The 16424-nt window shown below is 37.3% G+C and overlaps 2 protein-coding genes across 3 annotated transcripts in view; one reads left to right on the top strand and one right to left on the bottom strand.

Moving 5' to 3' along the window:
* The window catches only part of LOC127956064 (membrane-spanning 4-domains subfamily A member 4A), a 287000-nt gene that overhangs the window by 14998 nt on the left and 255578 nt on the right, over nt 1-16424 (top strand). The window contains exons 7-8 of one of the 2 annotated variants that reach the window (XM_052553835.1): nt 2295-2366; nt 2549-3966. The exons of the other annotated variant lie outside the window; for it this stretch is intronic. Coding sequence (XP_052409795.1) covers nt 2295-2366; nt 2549-2605 — 129 coding nt within the window. The 3' untranslated portion in view covers nt 2606-3966. Of the gene's footprint in view, nt 1-2294; nt 2367-2548; nt 3967-16424 lie in introns of those variants that run through there. 2 annotated transcript variants of the gene reach the window in all.
* On the bottom strand, nt 10549-13935 carry LOC127956735 (uncharacterized). Its single transcript, XM_052554904.1, has one exon. The coding sequence runs from the start codon at nt 13897-13899 to the stop codon at nt 10549-10551; it is 3351 nt and encodes a 1116-aa protein (XP_052410864.1). The 5' UTR covers nt 13900-13935.

Here is a 16424-nt window from a genome sequence, read left to right on the forward strand (position 1 = left end):
CACATTCTAATTTGTTGAGATTGTGACTTGGTGAGTTTTTGTTAAACGTAGGTCAAAATCATCACAATTAAAAGAACCAAAGACTTTAACTATTTCAGTCGGTGTGTACTGAATTTGTGTAATACACGAGTTTCACAATTTAAGTTGAATTACTGAAAATAAATGAACTTTCCACGACATTCTAATTTATTGAGATGCACCTTTACTTGAAATAATTGTGCAAGTAGTAAAACTATAAATGCAACAAAGCGTTAATAGAGTTAGGGTTAACCCTTAGACTTAAAGTTCAGGAATGTTTTAAGTCCCCCCTCCCTTGCCTCACAGTGGTTCGGTCCACTGCCTGCTTTCCCCCTTTATCTCACCGATACACACAAGTCTGATATGAGAGAGCAAAGTTATGTGTAAGTAAATTAGACTGTCATGGCTATTTAATTATTTCCATTCAATACAGATGATGCTGGATCATAATAAATTAGTCATGAAAAATATGATATCTGATGTATTTTTCTATGAGCGATTATAATGTTACTAATTAATACCGTAGCTTGTCACTCACTACAACTATAAGCCTGTGTGTGAACTGATATCAGGCTAATATTGACCTACTGATGTGTTGGCCTTTGCTCAATATGATGTTAAGTGGCAGATCAGTGGGCTTGCTCAAATAATGCTCTAGAGAAATTATGTTTATTGTTAAATGAAATTTACACCCTTGCTCCCTGGGGTCTGTTCTTCGAATGTTGCTAACTCAGTTAGCGGGATTTGATTGATGATGATTTGCCATTATCTTGGATTGGTTGGTTATTCGAAGCTCATCCCAGAGTTGTTGTCATAGCAACATGTCCATAAGCTTAAACCTGCTTGGGAACGGCTTATTTCATGTAAACATTTTTAGATCGATTCTTTTCAACCAGAACTGATACTCAAAATATGTCCCAGCCCCTGCTACTTTATAACAAGTGTATCCTACTGATCCAGGGACAATAATTTAAAATAATAATAATTTAAAAATTAAAGATAATATAATAATGTTGTGTTGTCTTTGATACTATAGAAAATGCCAGTTTTACTCACTGAAAGATTTATTCGTCATGAAGTTATTCATAATTGTATTAGAGTCTTACACACAGGCTATACAGGTAATAGAGTCGTGCATTAATCTGAGTGATCACAGATATATTGTGGCTTGATGGAGCGCAGGAGATGCAGAAAACATGATCTTGACCCTTAAGAAACTTAAATTAATGCTGTCATGTAACAAATCTGTTCAAATATAAAATTAAATGAATCGTTAATAACAACATTGGAATAAAAGTGTGAAGCCTCTACAAATATTAGAAATCGTGAATAATTAAGAATCATAAAACATTTAAACAAAATAAAAACAGTGCACGTTTAATTCATCTATTATAACATTTTATGTAGTTTTGTTCTCTTGGCTGTTTCTTTACAAAAGTCAAAAAATGTGTCAAGTTTTTTGTCAGGTGTCTTTTTTAATTATATGATGTCATTACCTTGCTGTTTTGCCGCCAGCCAATCGCTGAACTGCTGATCATGGTTTCAAGTATCATTTCATAGGAAAGAAGGAGGCGGGAACCGGTGGACACTCAAATAAAACTTTTAATAATAAAATAAACAAAACACTCTCGTTCTTCACTGTCGTCGCTCCTCTTCTGTAACCTCCATGGGACTCAAGAAGTGATTAAGTGGTAAGAAGTGGATTAGGTGTTGCTAATTTCCCAATCACTCCACCGGCCTTGCTCCATTTACACGACTCTAGTCACAGCAAGATCCTGATTAGCGCGGTGATTTTTATCTTGGATGTGACAATTGAGCTCAGATGTAATAAGTGATTTATGAAGAACAGGACCCAGGTCATCTGCTCCACCTGCACCTTCCTGGATTTAGTTTGTTGTCCTCCTCCATCTGTCTACCTCCAGGAGGGGCGTACTGTCACGCTCCTTCACAGTTTGGGCTCTGTTTATGTTCCTGCCCTAGTTAGTTTGGTGTCATGTTTACTGACTCGATATCATCATTATAATTAGTTGTTTGTGTGTCTCATTATCCCCACAACTTTAGTTCTGGTATTTTGTGTTTGATTGCCAGACTCATCAGGATTAGTTCTACTTGTGTGTCGGATTAAATTCTTATTTAAAATGTATTTTCTTTCTCCTGCATTTGTATTCAGCTACTGAGGCTGTAATACTGAAACTGTCTGCTGATGTTATTGCATTTATGACATCTCACAGTAAGAAGGAATTAAACACTATATGTATTTATTTTTTAAACCATAGGTGCAGTTTGCGCAGGTTTTATCACCTCAGTCCTCTGATTTCACGCGTTTACATGATCTTAACAACTCAGAGGTAAGAAAATGTTGATCCCCAGTTTAACTGGACTTTTGAGTAAAATGGTAGTAAAAAATAGAATATATATATATATATATATATATATATATATATATATACATATATGTGTGTGTGTGTGTGTGTATGTGTGTGTGTATATATGTGTATATATATATATGACAATTTTTTTTTTTTTTCAGATACCTGTGGCAAGCAGCTCTTCCATTAATCACCAGTCTGCAGACACTCCTCCATAATACAGTGAACCCAAACAAATATGAATAAGTGGGCTGTTACCTGTTATGAAACAAAATATATGTGAATGTATTAGAACAGTGGTCCCAAACCTGTGCTGGAGGACCCCCTGCCCTGAACCTTTTGTATGTCTCCTTCATCTAACCAGTCCCTCCAGGATTTCGCAGAGCTTTTTTCTGATTTTTTGCGGCCTAAAATAACATTTTTTTTCTGCAGCTTTTTTCAAAATTTGTGGCAATATTTGTGCCATTTCTTATTGTTTTGCAGTGCAAATATACCACAGAGAACATTCTTCTAACACTGTTATGACTTGGAAAACCACTGTTGGTCTCCAGACTAACGTTTGAAGACACCAACACTAGTGCTATGAAGATCTACAGAAGGTGTCTCCAGCACCTGACAGTAAAACACTCCCTAATCACACATGTACATCTTGGAGACGTCTATTTAATGTCTGCATTTACAAATGCAAGATGTGTTTTTAACAGTGCTTGTTCATCTGCTGTACGTCTCTAAGATGTTTCCTGTCAGATGTCAAATAGACATTTATTAGAAAGCATGTAAAACTGCTTCTGAGAGCTTTATCAGATTACACAGCAGATGATTCCCAGATCTTTAGCAGACGTCTTACTACATCTGATAAAATGTTCTTTTATCAGTTTTTTGTAATGTCTAAATGTAATTTAATGAATATGGAAATATATATTTTAGGGAGTGGCCTATAAGTACTCCTCTAGTGGTAATTTTATATATATTTTTATTTTTAAATAACTTTGCTTTAATACATTATGAAACGTTTAGTTTTATTCATGGGGGAAACCTATGAAGGATGTACAAATATTAATGTCACATTAAAAATAACTTTCAAATTCTGTAATAATTAAAGCTTTGAAGTGCTGGGAAAAGTGTGAAGCATTTAATATCACTCGAAAACATTAAACCATTTCTGCCACAAGTTGTTCCTGTAGTTTACTGTTAAATCAATGGTGAGCGGAGGTGGAGATTTGTGTTTATTGAACAATGTTTTACCTGGTTTTCACATCAGTAAATTATTTAACAACTAAATAATTAAAAATGTCAACTTCTTCATTTCTCCTTCCCACTGTGTTATGCAGTAGATGGACATCCAAAATGATCGTTCTGCTGCCACCTCGTCTGTAAAGTGCATTTGCAGCCTTTGACCGCTGAGTGGCGCTTTAACCACAAGTTATCAAAAAGGCGCATCAAAGCACATTTTCCCAAATACACGTCAGTTTTGCCTCACTGATGTGTTACATTTGACTGCTTCAGTTGCGGAAAATGAAAAAAAAACCCCACTGTAGTTAAAATATTTAATATGTAATATTCACAGATGAACGTTTAGTACTTACGAAGTTGTGTGTGTTTCTTAGAACAAATTCAAGCAGGATAAATGTCAAGCCTGTGCCTGAGCTTATATTTCTCTAAGCTACATGGTATTAAACCATATTTTAGATTCGATACATTTAATAGGTGTGCAGTATTATTTATATTATATGAATTATGTGTTATATTAGGCCTATATTTTAATTTATATTTTAAAATCCCGTTAATAAAACAATATGCATTTTTGTCATGCACTACTTTGTTATTCTTTTCACATAACTTCTTGGGAAAAATATATCTGTTCACTGATTAAGAAATTGTTGTGAGTTTTATCAATTATTTTCTTTATTTTAGTAAAACGTGAGGCACTTTATAAATTCGCTGGCATCCTTTAAGCCTAATTACAACAAGAAACAATTAAATTAAACCTGCTCAATTGAGCTAAATCATTGAAACTAAAAAAAATGGACCGATGAATAAAACGTCCTCACGTTTAAACTAAATTTCAAATACTTTCATATGATTTAAGTAAAAAATAAAATGTGTATATATATATATATATATATATATATATATATATATATATATATATATATATATAAATAAATTGCAGCCACATTTAAATGCAGGTATGTATCATATTCCTTAAAATATCAGAGTACAAGATTTGCTTGACGCGCATAATGCTTAGTGCGATGCGCAGCATTTATGCTTATTTGTCTACATATTTTATCTTCATTACAAATCTTGTTTGGTTTTATTTTGGATAATTGCATTTACTTTGTAATGCATATGCAAAATGTGAATTGTTATTAATAATACCCTCTAGACATCTCTTAATGTTTTTAAAGCATTTTATATGCATTTGCATAAATTCTACTTTCAGAATAATATGCATAAATTCCTCTACTTCACAGCAAGCAACTCACGCTAACTAACCCAGCCTCACCATCCATGGTTTGATTTTACAAAATCAGTTTGAGGCTAATACAACTTATTGATCATAAGCCCAACATTTATTGAGCCAGGAAAACATTTAGTCTACATGGAGGAAGATGCATTTCATTGTAAGTTAATTCTGTTAAATACAGAGTAAAAAATAATAATAATAAAAAAACCTAGTAGTGTATTCTCAAACTTGGACCTCATTAAGCTGAAGTAAAAATCCAAACACCAGAAGCAACCTACACTCACTAAGTGTTCTTTCATTGAAAAGTATGTATTTTATTGATTCACAGGCTACATGGTTGAAATAATATTTTAGTTCAACACTATAAGTACCATTGTTTAAATTTTTTTGAATTGATTAACGTTTCATAGACCTTCAGTTGTTATGCTTTAAAATCCCATGCCATTTGTAATTTCACAGTATTTTCACCTTCACATTTTATCACATTCAAAAATAATAACAGCAGGCCTAATAATGATATGTGCTTACAGGATATTTTTAGTTCTCTTCACATTACAACAAATCCTTTAAATTTAACAAATTTATCAGAACAGAACACAAATTAAAAATATATAATTCTAATGGATAAATACAATTGCAGTATATAATAATATAGGCTTAGCTATATACAAATAATAATAATAATATACAAAGCAACATAAAAAATTTATAATAATTTAAAGGAAACATAAGGTAAGGTTGGGCTCTCTTGGACAAACCCAACCATTTCCATATTTGTGATGTTGTCCATTTGAAGCTTAACTATTATTCATGAGGTAAAATAGGCTGTGTAGTTCACTTGTGTTTCCGTATCGACGAAAAAAAATAATAATTTACAATATGTCAAAGTGTACTGCTGCTCGCGCTGTATGGCTCTGTGAACAACTGCTGTTTCTAATGAATATGTGCGCGTGAGGCACCAGTGCGATCAAACAGCTAAAACAAAAAATACTACATTTTTGGTCACACAGTAAAGGCATAATTCAAAAAATTTAAGTGTTAGCAGTTTGAAAATTCAAGAATAATAACAGAGTTAATAATAATTATTGCTAAATGCTGGTCCGTTCTCTTTCTGCTCTGCATATGGAACCTGAAGGATTTTTAAAATCTTTTTGGGTTTTTTACCAAGAATGAACCGAAATTAAAACGTTTAGCTTTTAATCTTTGTGTGTGTGTGTGTGTGTGTGTGTGTATGTATATATATATATATATATATATATATATATATATATATATATGTAATGACTGTTTAATAACAATAGCATGCATAAGGTCTTTATTTTTTGATGCGTAGACTGTAGCCTAAGTTTATGCCACGTTTTTTTAATTAACTCTCTGTACATTTTCTAATGGTTTTTAAGGATGTTACAATGTTATATTATGGTATTATTGTTGTTTTACTTCAACCTTTCAATTCAGTTTACAAACCAACATTTTACAATTACAGTTAGTCTGCAGTCTGTCACTTTGTGCCACCTGCCGGTAGTTTCGCAAATTATTTTAACAGGTGACTGACTTTCAGTTAAGACCACGGCCATGCGGCAGCGGTACACGTGGCAGTATTACACGTTCTGGTTGTCTACCTACTGCAGTTAAATCAATGGTGAACGGTGATAATCTGTGTTTATTGAACACATTTTTTTTCCTGGTTTCCATATCAGTGGCGTTTGTTCTGATATCTGTAGCTTTAACATAATTCTGCGATTAATTTGAATGCTTCTCACAAGATTGAACAGGTTCATTCTGTGGCAAATTGGACTGCTTTCTTCACACTGTATCTCCCAGCACTGTGTACTTAAGTGACATGTGATCGATATCAGCCAGAGGGATCCGGCTCGAGCAGATAAATGGTCTGCGCTGTGTAGCTCAAACTAGTAGTGTGGATTCACTCTGCTTTTGGTTCATTTATTCAATGTAGCTCTTGTAAATCGGCCATGATGAGAACACAAGGCTGTTCATTCAATCTTTGGAACTGAAAAACAACCTTTCTTTGACTGAATGCGCATTGTAATACCATCACGGGACGCGTCTAAGCCCAAATTCTGCAGAAAACTTGCAGCAATTTGTGAACTTTTGCAGAAATTGCTTGATTTTGCAATAAATTCAGCAATCACAAAATCCTGAAGGGACTGTCTAACACACCTGATTCCACTCATCAGTTCATTAGTAGAGACTGCGAGAACTAAATTAGTTGTGTCTGATTAGGGAGACATACAAATGTACAGGGCAGTGGGTCCTCCAAGACAGGTTTGGAAACCACTGTATTAGAAAATATAATGCAATTATATTAAATAATATATTTATATATATTGTTATTGTCATCGTATATTTATTTACATACTGCAATATATACTGCACCACAATTTGACATGTAATAGCTTTATTAAAACTCAATTTCGATTTAAAAAGTTAATGCTTAGGTTCACATATAGCAAACACAAACTTTTCTCTCACTTTATTGTTTGGATAGTTACACATTTCATATATGAAAATATTTGTGATGTATAAAAGAAACTGTACTGAAAATATAAATAAAAGTTTTGGACTTTTAGATGTTTAGATGTCTGGCTAAAATCATGGCAACATTATGTGTGTGCACATACACAGAGTATCATTTTATCACATGTAAATCTATATATTGCAAAGAATGTTATTGAGTACATAAATTACACTAATTAATATATTGTTGATTACTTAATACAGTGTATTTTCAATATATATTTAAGGAAGAAAGAAAGACCAATAGGTACTTCAAAGTAAAAATTTTCCATAAAATGTGAAATTGATAGTAAAGAAACACTACAAAAACACCAATTAATGAAATATTGGAAGAGCAAAAATACCTAAGTTTAACTCTTGCCTGGGATTAGTAAAAAAAACACAAAAAAAAAAAAACATAAAAACTGCAAAAATATATATTTTTCAAAACAGTGAATAAAGAGTTCTATTCTATGTTGATCGACATTCAGAATGGCTAATGCTGACACTCAATTAATAAAGGCAAAGACAGCCAACGTTGGATAAAAGTATGAAGGCCAACTAGGCTACATGCATACGATATTTGAATATGTAAAAAAAAAAATGTTTGTGCTTCTAAAATGGGTAGTTATAAACGTATGATATTATATCATAGTAACATTTATCAAATAAGATGTACTTTGGATGTTTCATTTATCAGTTTCTACATTATGAGTAGTGGAAAAAATCTCACTATAAGAATATATAAGCAAATAATATAAAGAGCATCACTATAATAAAACAGTATTATTATTATATAAATTAATACTCAATGATCTGGATTAGAGCACATATGATTCAGCTGCAGAGACCACTGCAACCATGATGTTCATTTTTTTCCATGAGGCAATGATTTTATTTTATTTTTAACATGTATTGAATGTTAAATAATTTAATAATTAATAAAATGAGTTATACGAGTTAACAGTTCATTATCTGAGCACTTACTGGAATCTGAAATCACATTGCCTCGAAACAGTATTTATGCCCAAGAACTACACGTCAGACAATATTTAAAAGAATTTGAAGAGGTTAAGCAGGGTGTTTGAACTCTTGAAGGGAACACAATTTGCAGTGTTGTCCTAGAGATTCTCTCGACTTGACTTTCTCACATAATAAGTAGTATTTAGAGGATTTTCTCACAAAAGTGGATGCACAACTTCCTCTTTCAACACAGCAGATGGCGCTATGGGTCATTTATGTTAATCTCCTGGGGGAAGCCCTGAAATGAGTGCTTAAGGCTACAGCTGAGTGAGCTGACAAAAATGAGTGATGAACAGTTGTCTTACTGCACTATAACTGACCTTTTTGTGGTTTTCTTTTTCAGATTGTTAGATACATATGTAGACAACAAGCCACATTAGCACTTCTCCACTATCTCTAGGCTACAGTCTATAGGGGAATTAAGCTATGTCTAAACACAATCACGTTTAATTATATATATATATATATATATATATATATATATATATATATATATATAACCTTTGATTAATTATGAAAATGTACTATAAATAGTATGCTTACATGGAAATAGTCTGACTGTTTCTTTCATTGTCCATATTGTCTACTTCATATTTAATTTCATTGAAAAGTAGCAATAATTTGGGCAATGCATACATCACAGGCAAGTTAAGTGCAGGATCAGAAAGAGTCATTTAAATTACGATTTGATCAGATTGGTGTTGAACAACTTAAAGAGCCAAATTCCACAGAGAGGCCCTTGATAAAAAAGACAACATCATAAATCTGTCCAAGGTACCCTGGGCGCCATGAGTCTGGAGCAAGCCTAACCAACTAGCCTCTTCCAGTGAAAAATGTGCACCATTAACACAAAATAACACATTGATAATGCTTATATATTACAGAAATGTTTGTTGCTATAATTCTCCTGTTTTCCACTCTCTTTGTTAATTTTTAGATTACTGTTGAGATTTTAAAGTAAATTCGGCAGAAGTGACCCCTTTGTGACATTCAGCCTGAGTTTCAGTTTCGTCTTCATTAAATTTTGGTTTGTCTGTTCCCCTTTTCTTTTGTCTTAGTTCCTGTGTCCCTTGGCTGACCTAGGCTGTATCTTAAATCCCCCTCTATACCCTATATGAGATGACAGCTATTTGTAGTAGTGTCTGTTCAATCCCATAAACCACTGCAATAACAATTGTACAACTGATGTACACTTAACTGCCCGTGAATACCCATAATGCACTTAATCCACTTAAGGGTGGTTTGAATTTCACTTCATTTTGTATTTAATAAGACTATATATTTCAGAATGACCTGTTAATATTCATATTCATGCATGTTGGCATTCACATTATAACACCCTGTGTCTTCAGATGTTTTATTTTAAATAATACACAGTGGAAAACTGTTTAATATACATAAAATATAAATATATGAAATTTGTGTAATTTAACTAATACACACTTTAAACATTTGAACACAAATGACAAACTGACATGGTTGTTAAGATTTAAACAATGTAGTTGTATGTAGGAAATCCATAATATAAATAATATGTGAGGATTATTCAATCTGAGGTATTGGAACAACATGAGGGTGAGTGATTGATGACAGAATTTTGTTTGATTTGATTTGATTTATTTAATTATATCAAGTAAGCCTTACAGTAAACATTGTATTGACTAAGTCCTAAACGAAGTCTAGTAACGTTACTGGTTGCTAATAAAACGGATTAAGTTTAGACGTGTGCCCTTGCGTCCTCACACGATACAAACGGAGAATTCAGTTTGTTACTATTATCTAGCAGATTTATTTTCCTCCGTATACCATACAGCGGCAATATCTTGACTCATAATACATAACCAAAACAACAAACCGTCTTCTTTCCTATCAAGGCAAGACACAAAAGCACATTCGAAAACTGTTTGCTTCCCAAATCAGCAACACCTGTGTCTGCGTTTCCTCTGGGTTAAATGACATACCTGGCTGTCCTAAGATCAGCTGGGCCACAAACACATCCAGCCCACTAGTGGCACAGGAATAAAACTACATACAATACCAAATGAATATGGCTCATACACTCCAGCCCCTAATTGCATCTGCCAGAGCAATTACACCAAATTCAAAAGAGCCATAAAAACCAAAAATATAGCTTATATGAATGGGAACCAATTACTCTTTAGCTTCATTAAGCAAGCATATCTTAGTTATGGGTCGTTCAATTATGTTTGTCCTGGTCTTCAAACGAACCACACGTACCAGACCTCTCTTATCAGGCAAAGTTTCCAAGACTCTTCCTAGCATCCATGACCCACGTGGTGCAGTGGAGTCTGCAACCATGACCAGGTCTCCAGGTACAAAATTCCTCTTCTCCTGGTTCCATTTTTGACGCTCCTGTAAAAGCGGTAAGTACTCGCGGATCCACCTCTTCCAAAAGAGATCAGAGATGTACTGGGTTTGTTTCCACCTTCTTCTTGCGTAAACATCCCTTTTGTCGAACAGTCCTGGTGGGAAAACTGGTTTTCCTTTAAGGAGGAGCAGATGATTTGGCGTCAAGGCTTCAAGATCGTTGGGATCATCTGACAGTCCTGTGATGGGGCGATCGTTGAGCATAGCTTCAGTTTCACAGAGCACGGTATGGAACCCTTCGTCATCCAAGGTTTGCTGACGGAGCACAGAGCACAAGATTTTCCTGATCATCCGTATCATACGCTCCCATGCGCCACCGTGATGTGATCCAGCTGGAGGGTTAAAGCTCCACTTGATTCCCTTCCTAGACAAGGCTCTATCGATTCGGTCATGATTCAAAGAGGCCAAGGCTTCTCGCAACTCCCTTTCTGCACCCATAAAGTTGGTGCCATTGTCAGATCTCAAATGCGAGACTTGTCCTCTTCGACAGATGAACCGTCGCAAAGCATTGATGCATGAGTCGGTGTCAAGAGAATAGGCCACTTCCAGGTGCACAGCCCTGCTCGCCATGCAAGTGAATACTACTCCATATCTTTTCACGATGCTACGCCCTCTTTTAACATCAACTGGCCCAAAGTAATCTACACCAACATTAGTAAATGGCGGTAAATCAGGAACCACTCTCTCTTCTGGCAAGTCTGCCATTTTTTGCTCACCAGTTTTTCCACCATGGCGCTTACAAATGAGGCATCTTGATATGATCTTCCTTACTGCAGTAGGTCCACTTGTGATCCAGTATTTTCTCCTTGTAGCGGAAAGCAAATGATTTCTACCTGCATGTCCAAGCCGAAAATGGACATGACGAAGGATAAGATCGGAGATATGTTGGTCCTTTGACAAGATGAGGGGGTGTTTAATGTCCTCAGGGATTGCTGCCCTTTTCAGCCGTCCCCCAACTCGTAGAACTCCTCCTTCTAGAACCGGATCCAATTTGAGGATGCTGCTACTTCTTGGCACTTGTGCGTTGCCAGAGGTTAGTGCAGCAAATTCCGTAGGGAATCTCTCTTGCTGGCAAAAAGCGATTATGGAGGTCTCAGCCTCCAAGAGATCTTCCAGAGACACCTTCTGATTCCCAAGCGATCTTGAGAAAGCTTGCATCTCCTTTTGTACATCCAACCTTGCTGCTCCAATAGCACTGGTGTTTGCTTGCTCCAACTCTTTTCTTTTTTCTTTCAATTTGAGCAGAGTTCCTTTCAGCTTAATGAGCCACACAACTGCAACTTTCAATCTTTGCCAATCAGAGAAATGGGTCATCAGTTGAGATGTGGCGTTGGTGTCAACAAGTATCGCATTGACCGTCAGACATCTCTTTACTTCTGGATCATCAGCAGTGATACTTGTATCCCCAGGAAATGTTGGCCACTTTTCTTCTGGTTCCCATAAGAATTCCGGGCCTTCTATCCATCTTTGCTTTACAAGATTTTCTGCCTTCAATCCACGTGAAGCATCGTCAGCAGGGTTCAGGGATGTTGGAACGTATCTCCACTGCTCAATTTCCGAGTTTTCCCTGATGGTGGTTACCCTGTTTGCCACAAAGGTTTGAAATCTTCGGTTCTCATTCTTTATATACTTAAGAACTGATGTGCTATCAGTCCAAAAGCAAGTCTTCTTAAGTGGAAACTGGAGCTCCGATTGAAGCATCTTGTCCACTCGTACTGCAACAACGGCAGCGGTGAGCTCTAAACGGGGAATGGTGACAGTCTTTAGGGGGGCCACTCGGGCTTTACCAAATAAGAAAGTAACATGAACCCTCTCATCCATGTTCTGCAACCTCAGATAAGTAGCCGTACCATAGCCGTTCTCGCTCGCATCGGCGAAGTGATGCAATTGGGCACTGATAGTCCTCCCAAATCCTGCAGGCTTCACACATCTGTGGACTTTGAAATATGCCACCTTTTCAAGATCTATCAGCCATTTGTTCCACTTCTGCTGAAAAGCTGGAGGTATTGGATCATCCCAATCACACTTCGTCCTGCATAACCCCTGCAACAACAGCTTGGCAGGGAGTACTACGGGTGCGAGGAACCCCAATGGATCATAGACAGAACTGATGATGGATAACATGCCTCGTTTTGTTGCCGGCTTCTCCTTGACTTTCAGCTTGAATTTGAAAGTATCCGTCTCGATACACCACTGCAAACCCAAAGCTCTGTCCAACGGCAGCTTATCCCTGTCCAGATCAAGCTCATACAGGTTCTTGGACTTGAGATCCGCTGGAAGGCTTTGCAGTACTTTTCGACTATTACTAATCCATTGAGTGAGGGTAAACCCTCCTCTGCCGCAAATGGTTATAAGGTTTTTAACCATGGTGACTGCATCTTCTTCAGAGGGTAAACTCTTCAGTAAATCATCCATATAGAAGTTTCGGTTGACCGTTTCAATCACTTCTGTTGGAAAGTTGACCTGATTGTCTTCAGCAGTTTTTCTAAGAGCAAGGCAGGCAACACTGGGTGATGAAACAGCTCCAAATAAATGGACAGTCATGCGATGCTCTACAAGACCTTGCTCCAGGTTACCTTGTGGCCACCATAAAAATCTTAAGTAGTCCCTGTGTTTCTCTGCCACCTTAACCTGGTGGAACATAGCTTTTATATCCGCCATTATGGCCACCTGTTCCTGTCTAAACCTCATAAGAACTCCAACCAATGAGCTGGTGAGGTTTGGTCCTTGCAAGAGCTGACTGTTGAGCGAGATCCCTTTGTACTCTGCTCCACAGTCAAACACCACTCGTAACTTTCCTTTCCGTGGATGGTACACGCCGTGGTGCGGGATATACCACACCTTCCCTGTTGGCGTTTCCAACTGATGCTTCGGCACTTCTTCAGCATAGCCATTGCTAATGACATCAGCAAGAAAGTTGTTGTACTCTTCATGAAAGCCTGCGTCTTTCTGAAGTCTTCTTTTTAGACCACGAACACGTTGCATGGCAACACCAAGGTTGTTTGGCATCGAAAAATCTTTCCCTTTGAAAGGCATTTGAAATGTGTAGTGTCCGTTTTGAAGTTGAGCAGAGCTTTCCATTATCTTCACAAACTTCTTTTCTTCCCTTGACATTTCTTCCTGTTCTGCAGAAGCTTGCTCATTGAAATCATAGATGTACTGGTTAGTAAACAGTTCTTCGATTCTGTCAATGGCAATTCTGTTGGCACAAACTGAAGGGTGGTCACTTACACAGTCGCTACATCCCCGTAACGGACCATTTATCACCCATCCCAATAGGGTTCTGATCGCGTAGGGTCCTTCCCCTTCACAACTGTTAATCACCTCCCAAGGCTCCATCAACTTGGAGGCGTTTGTGCCAATTAACAGGTCAACATCAGCATTTATATGGGGAATTTTTACATCCTCTAAATAAGGCCATTTTCTCAGCTCCCTTTCACTGATTATGTTTGCTGTGGAGACAGGCATCTCTTTCTGGGTACACACTTTGGGAAGTGGATAGAAGCACTCACCAAAAAATCCAGAAATTTCCAAGCCATCAACAATGGAACTTTCTACTGCGTTATTATGGCCCAAGGTGCGAATATGAATCTTGCATTTGCGTCCTTCCATGTTTAACTTGTCAATGAGCTTCCTGGTGCAGAAAGTTCCTGTACTCCCTGGGTCCAGAAAAGCATAGGTTTCAATAACCTTGTTTCCCTTTAAGCACTTTACCTTAACAGGCAAAATGGGAAGAATTCCATTGCAGTGGCCAACCCCTGTAAGACAACAAGCAGAGGATGCTGTATAGCTGTCAGAAGTATTTGACTGCTCAGTAACTTTCTGCTCACCATCTTTCTGAACCTTTTGAATAAACCTTTCCTTCTCTCCTATGTGCAAAACACTGGGGTGCGTTCGGTTGCACTTGTTGCAAATGATGCGCCTGTCGCAATTCTTACTCAAGTGTCCTGTACACAAACAACTAAAACACAAACCTTTCTCCTTTAGGTAGTCCAGTTTCTCCCTGTGTGTCTTTCTTCCTAGTTTAAAACATTGTTCCAAAACATGATTACCAGCAGCACAATACAGACAGGAAATAGAATCAGTCTTGGTAAAAGATGTCACTTTGTTCTGAGCCTTTTCCTTCTTGTTACTATCTGGTTTGCTGTATCCATCTTCAATTACCACCTGTGTTGCAAAGCTGTTTCTTCCCAGCTGAGGTTTCACCTGTGACTTACTTACTTTTATAGCTCCTTTGATAAAAGGTGAAGTGTCCTGTATGTCACCAAAGACGGGATCTGAAGTGATTCTGACCTGGCGCTCAATGTACTCCACAATGTCTGAAAACCGTGCTCTTCGACCAGTTTTCTCCAGTATCTCACATGCCTTTGCTCTCCACTTGTCTCTGAGTTTATACGGAAGCTTCTGACTCAGACTCTTAATGTTTGCTGGCATGTTAAGCTCTTCCAAGTACTGAAGATCATCCATAGCATTGGAACACTCACGCAGGAAAAGTCCATAAGCTTTGAGCGCTTTGGGGTCCTCAGCTTTGATACTTGGCCATCCTATGACCTTCTCCATGTAGGCCTCGGTTATCTTAAACTCATTTCCAAAGTGCTCCTTTAGCAATTTTTTAGCAACAGCAAATCCTTTATCTGCAGTCATATGAAGGCAGCTGCGCACAATATCCCTTGGTTGTCCCCTAGTAAATTGCTCAAGATAGTATAAACAGTCTCCTTTACAGCTGGTGTTTGCTTCCACGCAATGTTCAAATGCTTTTATAAATGTGTTGAACCTTAGAGGATCTCCATCATAAATTGGAATTTCTCGGCTCGGCAGCAAATGTAACGTTTGCATTTTAACAAGGAGAGCTGTTATGTCATTCTGTTGTTGCAGCAAATTGAGGAGACCTGCTGTCTGATATTGGTCTTGCAGGGGTTGAAATACTTGTTGGTCTAGAGTGGGCTGAAAGCTTTGACTGAAAGCTGTCTTTGATTGTAACCGAGAAGGTTGAGAGCCTTGAATGACAGTTGGCTTTTGCAAGATAATTGGCGTGGCTGATGGTGAAGCATTGCTTTGTAGTGGTAGAGATACATTTTGCTGTGATTGCAGAGGAACAAATATTGAGGCCTGTGGATTTAGAGAGGTGGGCAGGAGCTCAGATCTAGCCCCCTCTCCAATATAGGAAGCCATTCCAGCAGATCGCCTTGAATGGACGCTGCTACCACCCTGTAGCACTTCTAGCTTAGCAGAAGTGGCAGCTATCTCAATGTCCAGCTCAAGCTGCTCCTTTTTTCTCCTCAAGATGAGCTCCTGCTCCTCCAATGCATGCTTATCCTTTAAGGCAGCAGCTCGAGCCAAGAGTGCGGCCTGTTCCGCCTTTGCCATGCGTCTGGCTGAAGAAGTGGAAGATCTGCTACTGGAGGATCTGCTACTTGAGCCATGGTGCCTTGACTGCACATTTGAAATGCTGTCTTGAGGTTGAATCTGATCATCCTCTTTTTCATTCCTTCCACCAGCAGCACTCCTTCCATTGCTGCCATCAACCTCATTTCCATTTACAACATTGGCATCAACAGTTTGAATTTCAATTTGACCCAGCAAATCATCATGATCATCATCCACTTTAGTAATTGAACAAGCTTTAGTGTCATACAACC

The sequence above is a fragment of the Carassius gibelio genome, chromosome B4 (assembly GCF_023724105.1).
Source record: "Carassius gibelio isolate Cgi1373 ecotype wild population from Czech Republic chromosome B4, carGib1.2-hapl.c, whole genome shotgun sequence".
NCBI classification, from domain to species: domain Eukaryota; kingdom Metazoa; phylum Chordata; class Actinopteri; order Cypriniformes; family Cyprinidae; genus Carassius; species Carassius gibelio.